General features: G+C 34.0%; 1 protein-coding gene across 1 annotated transcript in view; it reads left to right on the forward strand.

The window, feature by feature from the left end:
* The window catches only part of LOC132392746 (microtubule-associated protein 2-like), a 286,090-nt gene extending 275,134 nt beyond the window's left edge, over positions 1-10,956 (forward strand). The window contains exons 16-19 of the mRNA XM_059967050.1: positions 418-510; positions 7,063-7,144; positions 7,245-7,357; positions 8,306-10,956. Of these exons, the coding sequence (XP_059823033.1) occupies positions 418-510; positions 7,063-7,144; positions 7,245-7,357; positions 8,306-8,521 (504 nt within the window). The 3' untranslated portion in view covers positions 8,522-10,956. The remainder of the gene's footprint in view (positions 1-417; positions 511-7,062; positions 7,145-7,244; positions 7,358-8,305) is intronic.
* The last annotated feature ends 570 nt before the right edge of the window (positions 10,957-11,526 follow it).

The raw sequence follows: 11,526 nt of genomic DNA on the forward strand, positions 1-11,526 counted from the left end.
AGAAGTGTATATTTAAAATTATGATAAATTCAAAATCTATACTGTTTAATATATCATTTGTGAGATAGTTAATTGCAATATAACTGTGAACAGATAAAATAATTTTTTGTAGTGTTCTTTAAACAGGAATTTTAACCAAAACCATTTCAGAAGAATTATAATTTTAATAAAGTTTGAATTTAAACTGCAGGAACCATCTATCAAAGGCACTTGTCATTTACCACTGGCTTTTGATAGCATGGAGCATTTTCTCAGTCCAATTGGAATTAACACTCTCTATAGAAAATTGGAAATAAAATTCCTCTTTATAAGCAGAAAATGTGTGACAGTATTTTTCTAATATTATTGACAGTGGGCATCTTCTCACTGAATGACTAGTGTGTAGATATTGATTGGTAAAGTCCCTATCATTTCCAGGTACATATAGCAAATGTAAAACCTGATTTTAGCCATATTCAGCCAAAATGTGGCTCGCTGGACAACGTGCGTTATGCTCCCCCGATTGGAAACGTGAGTCACTTCTTACTTTGAAAACTGAGAATTTATTTGAGAGAAAAATTTTGTAATTATTGAGTAAAACTCTTAAAAAGACACAAATGGTATTGCTTGCTTGCTTATCAATTAAAAAGAAATGCTTGTTTTCTTTGCATCATTTCATATGAGATGCTACTGCAAAGTATTGTTTGAAATTTTAAAAATAATACATGGGTGATTATGTATTTTCATGTGTGCATTGAGTGTAGTAATATTTATTTTCCATATTTTAAGAGACAATAGCAAAGTTTACCATATGATCAACATTTACAGAGACAATAACTCAGATTTTATATGATTATGTATTCTCATCATAATTAACATCCATTATTAATACAGTTAATAATTCTGATTTATTTCTTTGCCACAACACATTTGCTTTAAATATTTACATTAATTATATTCATAAAGCAAATGTATCAGCTCAAGTGATTTGATTAGATAGCACATACCCCAAGTGTATTAGATATGCTTTGCATGCAGAAAATATATGTTTAGGAATTTTTATTTATCTCTAATTTCTTTTTCCCCATGATACTATTTTGAAGGACAGTAGTGGAGTTCTTTCCAGAGCTTGTGTCAACATTTACTTTGAACAACATATTTAAAAATAGATTATCTGATCACTCTCACTTATGTGTCTGTTGGAGCTTGGTATATGTAAATAGCTATTGTGTTATCTATAATGTAAAAGTGAATGTGGAACAGTTAACTTGGCTGTAAAGTTGTTAGGGAGGTCCTGAGATCATAAGTAAGTAAGTTACTGCAAGACTTTTTTTCTCTTCTAATTCTTCTGGAAATAATATACAATAGATATTTATTTAAATTCTAGAAATTACAATGCTTACTGGAGTTTTATTCTCTCTTAACTTGTTCCATAAGGTTGTTCTGCAGGTGATGTAAATATTCTTCAGAAGAATACTTGGTTCCGGTTCGGTTTTGGAAACCTTTTTCGATTGCCCTTTGATACCTTTTGTCATCTGCACGTTTAATTTTGATTATTAAAATTAAATAATTTCAATGCTCCCAATCCTCCTGCCACCAACTCCAAATGTTAAAACCTTCAGAACCTCCTTAGTGTCAAAATTTAATTTTCTGAGATTTTGCACCTTTGTAAAGACCATTATACCCTTTAATTTTTCCCATCACTAAATGACCATAAACCACATTGCATTTAAGGATGGAGTCTATCAAATGACTGACAGAGCTACAATGGAAAAGAGTAAACAGTTGACATTTTGGGCCAAGAGATGTCTTTTCCATAAATGCTGCCTGGCCTCCTCCAGCATTTTACATGTATTACTTTAATTTCCAACATCTGCAGATTTACTCTTGTTTGTGACAGAACTACAATAGTTTTATTTTCATTTTTACTATTATTACTGAACTAATTTAAAATACATTCTTACAAACCATCTCAACCAGCACTATTAATATTACACTTGTACATAATCCCTGTTTATGACAATATTTTCTGATAATGTGCTGGACCAATCATCTACAATAGTAAATCTATTCAGTCCGTAAAAATGGTGATTACTATATTTCATGCTTGATTCTAGATCTACAATTGGACATAAACGCATAAAGAGTGTAAGTCAAATAAAAGTGGCAGCTAACTATGACATAAAGGAAGTTGAAGGTAAAAACGTAAACTTTAGCAGGGCCATTGTTTTTCTGCCCCAATTTCTAACCTTATAGATGCAGAATTTTATGAAGAGGCCTTGGTGTGTTAAATATGTGGACCTAGACTTTTGTTTCCCCCTCCTTACCAAAGGGTTCTTGACTCCTACCTGAAATCTAAGAATATATTTGTATTGAATAAGAGAGAAGAAGAAAGGATGCATTTTGTTGCAGAATCCTGCTCTGCCGTACCCCAGAGCCATTTCCTCTTGTAAGAACAAGGTTCAAGATTATTACCGCTCACAAAACAAAGGAATACAATTTTCCTTTCACAGAAGTGCTAGTTACCACATATTTATCTCCAACCAGTATCAGGTAATCAACTCCAAAAATAAAAAGATGTAATAATTCAATGTAGAGTGATAATGAAAATAAAATTCAACATTTTAGAATTTGAACAAGAAAGGAATAAATAAAATGAAAATCCCAAATATACCCCTCATGGAACTGACTCTCTACTGTGTCACAAGAGAGCTGTCATCTGACTTGGACAACACCAACAGGGATCAGTCTGATACATTATTCTTATATTGTGTACATCTCCATCTTTATAGTGCAAGCAGAGTTCATGAAAGTAATTCAAAATTTAAATCTAATATTTTTATATTAACTCTAATGGCTTTCATGGTTATTCGCTGTCAGTTTTGTTCTTTTTGTATCAAATGTCTCCTTTTTGATTTTCCAATTAATAACTTCCTTCATTATGGTACTCATCAAACATTTAACTTTTCATTTTCTTTCTGATTACAGACATCTTACTACAGTATTAAAATCCATTAACCTCAGCTACCCACTATTCTCACTTTAGAACTAAATTTACAACTATTTTATCCTATTGCTGGTCTTGCACAAATGTCTCCTTTCTTGCTCATGCCTTTTGAATTTGTTCACTTGCCTGACTTTCCCCTTATTCTTAGTCTGTTGATTTAAATTAATGCTTACCTGCCTTTGATAGATGACAATAAAGATTTGTTTGGTCCCAATTACTAGGATAGGGTATGCATGTGTGAGGAAGGATGTGTGAGGTTGTCTTTTAAGGAAAACTCAGGAAGAGCTGAACCTTTTGGAGTTTTAAAGTAAGAGAGAGAATCTTAAACACAAAATTTTAATGGATTTAATAAGATAGATGTTGGATAATGCATCTTTTATCTTGTTGGCTGAAAGTCAGTGCAAGGTATTAGTTACTAAGCATTAAATTGAGAAATTTCAGTACCCAGAGGTACTGAAAATCCTTGCAGTTCTCTGGATGGGGTCAATGCGTGCTCAGAGACTGATAGATTCTTAACTTGCAAAGAAGTAAGGCATATGGAGAGAGTGTTAATTAAGTGTTGAGATAGATCAGCCATGGCATAACCAAGAAGTGTGCTTTAAGGATGAGAAGCTTAGTCCCTTTCCTATTTCTAAAAAAATATTCACTGTGGAGAATAAAGGAAATTAATGTACTTTCTTATAGCATGTTATTCAAACACCATTGTATTTGGCCACTTTGTTGACAATGCCCATCCGAAATCAAATGAGGAAAATTACTGCAACCTTTCATGACAGCTGCTGAAGTCTTTCACTCAGTCATCACAGAATACTACAACAAAATACAAAAGACAACTCTCCTTAACTGCGTACCTATGCCATTTTGTAAAACACTGAGACCTTCCTTATGAAGCCCTGAACCGTCACTTTGCTGCCGATGCATCAACTTACATGTTTAAATATGACATTCCCCTTTCTTATGTACTATGAGTAAATGTTGCACTGCTACCCCAGTTACAGCATATGGCAAAATAACTTTTAAATATAAATACTAAACAAATGGAAGCACTTAAGGGAGAAAATGCTCAGGGTATAAACTCTGCATCTGTAGATAATAAAATAAATGCATATTTAAGAACACGTAGTGAAATAAACCTTGCGTAGAGCACTGATCAAGGGGAAATGGGACAGACTTATGGGCCATTTAAGTCATGTTGGGAACAGAACACTTCTTTGTTGCATTTTGAAGGCTTTTATTATCAAACCACACAACTTGCAACTCAATACAATCAGAGACCTTTTAGATGTTATCGATTTAATACATTTTCTTTGCCATTTCGGACAACAAGTTGTTATTCTCTTTATAATATCACAAATGCCTCTCGTATGCACAGTAACTACATATAAGTTAAACAAATCCAACCAGTTACTAGACCTGATTTTGAATGCATTTGCCATAAAAATGATGACTTCCAGTTTGAAGAAAGGGAATAACTAGCATGTTAATGTTGCCTGAATCTGGTTTCCTAGTAATTGTAAGTGTTACCAATATATTAGTTTTTCAATATATTCAATTCCTTACTACCAATTGAAAGATATCTCTGGTTCAGCAGGTACAATCAGCCTGGTTGAACAGCTAATCTTTATTAAAGAATCTCACAATTAGCAAAGCAGGATTAGTAGAGAATTTTAAGAATTTTGTTAAAGTTCAAGGTACATTTATTAATATATGATTGCAATATACAACTCCAAGATTCATCTGCTCCAAATAGCCAGGAAATAGAGAAAACCACGGAAGCCCTTGATGCTGTTGGAGGATGATACCAAAGTTATGGGTTTGCAATTTATGGATTGGACTGTGGTTTTTTACACAGGAGGTTTTGGGGTTTGATGTTTTTGTTGCCATTTGTGTGATTTGTTTTTTGCGCATGGAGGAGTTTGATGTTCTGGTTATCTTGTTTTTTTGTGCATGGTTTGCTGCTTTTCTTTGAACAGCATCCATGCTTTTCTTTGTTTCATGGCTGTCTGGAGAAGACTAATCTCAGAGTTGTACACTGCATACATACTTTGATAATAAATGTACCTTGAATCACGAGGAATTAAAATATATAGTAGTTCACTCAGTAATTTGGCTTAGTATATAAAAGGTCTCTGAAGGCATTGTTCACATACAGATCCCGTATTTGATCTGTACATGACTTTCACAGTACATTGTAAATAATGTACACTGACATCAGTTCAAGTGATTTTCTTTGGGGGTGGAGAAGGCTACGAATATCATTGCCAAGGAGGTGTACTGGATCATTTTAGACAAAGATGGAATTTTCTATTAAGCTGGGCATGTTTGGGGATCTCAAAGTGCTATCTGTTTCATGGAGTAATGATGGCAAAAGTTGAAAAAATTGCTAGAATTTCTGGACAAGTAACTATAAATTATGAATAGTTCCTCCAAACTTACTCTCTCTACCCAATTACATATTATAAAAATAAATAGCACTCCTGATCATTTGTCTCTACTACTTTTGTCCTTTACACCAAACCTAACTGCATCTGGCATAGTAACATGCGAAAGCAAGCTTTGCAACAGTAGCAAGTCATTGTAAAGATGCAGGTAGTTCCTCCTTTCAACATTCTACCATCGGGAATGTTACTTCCTCCATTTCTCATATATCTGTGATTACACGGTTACAAGCTTTCTTTGAAAATGCCCATCAGTTAACTTGGTTAAGTAACAGCTACTCCATTTAACTGATTAATCTACTATCAAAGATTTTTTTAATTTATTGAGATAAAATACAACATTAACTCCAAGCTTTCTATATAAATTATCAAGTAAATTTAGAGTATAAAAAGGCCACAGAATTAGTAATTTTTGAATAATTATTAAAAATTGGTTAAATTTATAAAGGTAAAACTAGTATCAACAAGGCAGACCTTTTAAACTAACAATGAGCTTTTGTTTAAGGCAATATTTCCTTTGCCTTTGGCAGAAATCCAGAACAATAATGGAGAGCTTGTCATTAAAATACCAGTTGTGTGTTATGAGTCAAGATTTGTTCTTTCCAAATTTACTCGCCAGATTTAATTGAATTGACAAATGCATTAGCATGAAAATAAAAACCATTTTTGTTAGGTTTTGTCTTTTTGTCTTGGGCTAAGTGTGAAAAACTCAAGAGTAAAATAGGAATGTAATGCCTGGGAAAGATTGATTCTTTTTGGTACTAGGACTTAAGGCATTTATACTTCCTGCACGTTTCTGCAGTAAGCCAATTTGTAAAATTAAAGCCATCCCACACAACCACAAAGCTTGTGATGTGCTCTTTTATGATTTCTTTTATCTCTTCATCATTGTTCATACACACAAGACATATACAAGAAACCTGTTGCCTGGTCTTGTTCTTTTCTATACTGCGATCTAATTCTGAACTCTTTCTTTTATCTATTAATTGTTTTTGGCATTGTAAATTGGTAATCTGCCTGAAATATCTAATTACATTAAAAGAGATTTATTTAGATTAGTTACTGTTTAAATTTGCATTTCTGAGCTAAATTCAATTCAACAGAAAAGTCAATTATTCTGTACTATTATCAGAAAGTGAGTTTTAGCCATTGGTCTGCCCTGAAGGGCATTTTTTAAAATTAAATTTGACACAAAAGAAGCCCAGAATTGATTTTGTTTATAATGCAATTTTTCTTTCAATAAATAAGATATTAATTTGAATTTTGGCTTTTCTCAGAGATAATGTCCTACAATTTCCAACTGTGTTATTTCACCCTAATCTAATTTAGAAATGCAGTTTTAAAGAAAGTAACCATGGTGCAAAATGCATGTTATGCTCATTGCTTTAATCAAGTAGATTACATTGGAATCTCACAACAAGCTTTTCAAGTACTATATGCCTTTCAAAATGTATTAATATGTAACTTTCCCAACATGAATACATGATTTACCAACAAACAGAATAAAAAAAATACAGAGCTGTTAATGATGTTCATCCAAAAGAACTTGAATTGTATTCTTCAAATATTTTGCTGCAGTGCTTGGATGCAATGAATGACTTGCTATCTTGTGCTGAAAGGTTGTTTCATGTTCCTCAGGTACAAATTGTTACCAAGAAAATAGATGTGAGTCACATCACATCAAAGTGTGGCTCTTTCAGCAACATACACTATAGACCAGGTATTGTGTACTCTTAACTTATTATGAGCCTGGTTTTTGAAAAGAGTGTTGTTATATTGTTTATTGTGTCATTCAAATTGTGATCTATTATCATGTGTAGGTGGAGGACATGTTAAAATTGAAAGTCAGAAACTGGATTTTAAGGAAAAGGCACAGTCCAAGGTTGGCTCCCTTGATAATACACATCACACACCTGGAGGTGGAAATGTAAAGGTAGGAATGAAAATGGGCAACAAAATTCACAGCTAAGTCAAGTCACTATTTGATTAAACTGCTCTTTTGTAAAAATTTCAACACAGGATTCTAATGATCAGGTCCAACCATCTTTTGTTTATTACAATTCTGTGTCTTGTGATACCCTAGGCAATGTATTACTTTATTACCTCCTGTTCACAAGTATCTACCTCTAATACATGCTTGCAGTAAAATTGTGTGTCACATTAAGTAAGCAGCCAGCATGGTCAATAGGTTGTTCCACGACTCTTCCAGCACCTTGCAGTGCTCTAAAGGAAAGCTGGAAATCAAGATATCCATTTACCATGTTATATTGTGGAAAAATGGAATCATATAAGTATTACTGCAGATGTACTGTGGGGAGCATTCCAATTGGTTGTATCGGTGTCTGTTATTGGGCGGGGGGGGGGGGGGGTGGTTGGCGCAGCACAGAAGTAAATAAGCTGCAGAAAGTTGTAAACTCGGTCATCTCCATCATGAGCATTAGCCTCCCCAGCATCCAGGATATTGTCAAGGAGCAATGCCTTAAAAGAGCTGCATTCATCATGAAGTACCTCCATCACCCAGGACATGCCCTTTTCTCACTGCTACCATCAGAGAGGAAGTACAGGGGCCTGAAGATGCACACTCAATGATTCAGGAATAGATTCTTCCTCTGCCATCAGATTTCTGAATGGACATTGAACTCACGCATACTATCTCACTACATTTTTTTCTCTTTTTGCCCTACTTATTTAATAAATATATACACACTTTAATTTAGTTTTTATTATTATATACAGTATTGCAATGTACTGCTGCCACATAACAACAAATTTTGTGACATATCGTGATATTAAACCTGATTCTGATTACCTGTTACAATTTAAGTCTTGTCTGCTATTGTTTCCACCAGTGATATGAATATTCCTTTGCCTTTCTGAATAGATTGAAAGCCACAAGCTTAGCTTCCGTGAGAATGCCAGGGCTCGTGTGGACCATGGAGCAGATATTGTCACTCAGTCCCCAGGACGATCCGGTGCCACAACTCCTCACAGACTCAGCAATGTCTCTTCTTCTGGAAGCATCAACTTAATGGAATCACCACAACTTGCCACACTTGCTGATGATGTTACTGCTGCACTAGCCAAGCAAGGATTGTGATTTTGCTGATCAAAATTGTTATTGTTTGTTTGTAGCATGTGCTTTGAGCCTTCATAAGCTCAAAGTGGGATTGTGTTTATTCCTTTCAATTAACTATTGATCATGTCCTCAGACTGTAGTGAATAAAAACAAAATCTTGTTTCCATTCATGCCAGGTGTTTCTGGCTTTAAATGGTAACAACTGCTGTACATCACACTTAGCAATGTTGTTCTCAGCTCTGCTTGCATGGACTGATGACAAATACATTTGTAATGTTTCATGCCTGAAGGCAGTGTTGAAATGGATCAGTACTCAGAAAGCAGCTGACATACTTTATTCCCAGCTCCTCATCCTATGTTGAATGAATTCTTCCTTGGACGTGAGGGAGGGTACCTATTAATATTTATTGCAGGATAAATTAATACATAATCGTATTTTAAGGGAATAAAGGAGCAGACCCAGAAACTAGTAATATGTGTAAAGTATCCCTGAATTGCATTCTGTTCAGGAAAGTAAAGCAGTTTATTATGTTGAGGATTGGAAGTATTAATGCCAAAACATGATGTGACCACACATTATTGTGCTCACCCACAAAAAGGTAGTGTTTTGCATTTTTATAATACAAGTTGTAACAAAAATGGGAATTAAGTTGTTCAGAAATATTATGTAGCTACTTCACGTAAATAGGATGCAAATCCAATGTTGTGGATCTGTATCTAACTAGAATGTCAGTTCAGTGCTAGATTTCTCTATATGCTGATTTTTCATATTTTGGTTGATCAGTTGTTTGATATATAGTACATATATATGCAGTTTGTACTGTATATATATTATATATATCCGGTATAATAGATATCCTCTGTGGCCAGTGTGTTATCCCTTATATACTTGGAAGTTATGCTTTTATTCACAGTATCTGTGTTTCTGCACCTTTTGGTGTTACTGTTTAGGATAAGGTAGCCATTAGCAGTTATACTTGTTAGATTTATCTCTCAAAAAAATAGCATGAAGTGCTTACTGTAACAACCAAAAGTTATGACCTTAGTGCCAGATGAGTTTGATGTATTGCTAGCTAAAAGATTCAAGCAATTGCTTTGTAGAGTTTTGATGTACTGAGGGGGTCACATAGCATTTGGTGTGTGCTGTTTTTTGCTTATTTCACTTTGCAAGACAGTTTAGGTAGTGAAGGCCAATTAAAAAGAAAGGGTGTTTTTTTTTAATACATATGCTATGGAATCAGGATATTGAGCATTTTGTTCCAAATGTGTTGGCCTCAGTTCAAAGTCACTGAAGCTACATTCACAAGACGTTTCTTAGAATTGTAACAAAATACTTTATTTTCAATGTTCAGTTCAAATTGAGATTGAGAAATCAATTGGTAACTACAAGAATGAAATCATAGGTTTATAATGCATTTTCAAAGGTTGTCAAGAGGCAGTATCTTCAGGATGAATAGACGAAGTCAAAACTGATATAAAAAAATTTGAAGATAAGTTTTGTAATTGCTACAGCCTGCTACCAAGGGTGATTGTAGATATTAATGTAATCAACAACTACATCTTTAACAATATTAATCAAATTAAGACCTTGTTTTTCACTAGCCTGTAAAAAAAAATGCTTTGGAAATTAAATTAACCTTTTGTAAAAGAAAACAACAATGTATTTTAAGATTATCTGAATATGTTGAAAGCAATGCTGCATATTTTCATTAAGATACAGCTTGTATTGAAGAATACAGGATACTGTAGCAGGAAGTGATGGAAAGGATCATTGTTGAGGTGTTGTTGCATTTTAAATGAAAGTGTTACTGATATTATCTTGCCAAGTCACTCCAACAAAATTTGAAAACAAAAATACTGAAACGTTTTAGAACAGGTGAAAAAAATTAGGGCAAAACAAAGATACGTTGGCCTGGTATAGGCTGTGGGATTTTAATGTGCTTTAGAGAATGTGTTTTATATCCAATCATTCCAGAGTCTGCTAAAATAGAAAATTTTGGGATTGGCCAGTGTTAGCTTGTATGTTTTAAGTAAAATTTGCACTTGTGTTTTTTGCTGTAGAGTGATTTGCAGAATAAATTGCTTCTCATCTGACACTAGTTAAAGTTCTGTGCTGTTTATTTTTGAAACAGGGCAATATAGAAACTTTGCCCGAGATTAAGGCAGGCTGCTGAAAAGGTCTAAGCCCAGACAATGCTAGGTCATTAAAATTATGAAATACTTTCCTGACACTGTTGACATTGTTAGTTTTTGAGGAGCGGTTCAGTTACAAGTTAAATAAGTCAAATTTTGCACCATACACATATGGATGACTTTGTGATGGAATTTCACTTTCTTTTACCTTGTAGCCTTCTGCTAAGCATTGGATTGAATTTAGTTGCATTTTGGATGTACATTTTTCCATTTATAACTGTATGGTTTTTTTGGTCAGGATAAAGTACCGATGTCATAATATACTATTTGTGTTCTGAGTATATATTCAATTTGTACCCTTACATTATCTCTGAATCAAGTATTATGGATTGCAAAGAAGAAAGTGCTGGAAATACTCAGCAGATCAAGTAGCATCTTTGGAGAAGAAGTCCTAAGACAAACGTCATTCATCAGAACTCTTAACTGAAGATAAATATATATAAATCAAAAATGTTTCAATGTAAAAGAAATGGATAGGACAAAAGGAATGCTTGTGATTAAGTGGAGACTAAGGTGATGTTGGGCTAGCAGAGAGAGATGTTTGAAGGTTATCAATCAATGATCTCTCTAGAGGAGCTGGAAATAAAAGGAGATTCATGGACAGACAAAAAACAATAGAGATCAAACTGCGATATGTTAACCACAGCAGCTGCTGAACAATATGAATTAAAGGAGAATGATGCAAATACTCAGAAGATTAGGCAGCATCTAAGGGAGGAGTGAGAGAGAAAAACTGCATTAACATTAGCTCAAAGAACAGAACTATTACTACTGACTAGGCATGTACTGGCCCACAGGGCAACATCGAATTAAACTATTTCAAATAATCAACC

The sequence above is a fragment of the Hypanus sabinus genome, chromosome 4, assembly GCF_030144855.1.
Source record: "Hypanus sabinus isolate sHypSab1 chromosome 4, sHypSab1.hap1, whole genome shotgun sequence".
NCBI lineage: Eukaryota > Metazoa > Chordata > Chondrichthyes > Myliobatiformes > Dasyatidae > Hypanus > Hypanus sabinus.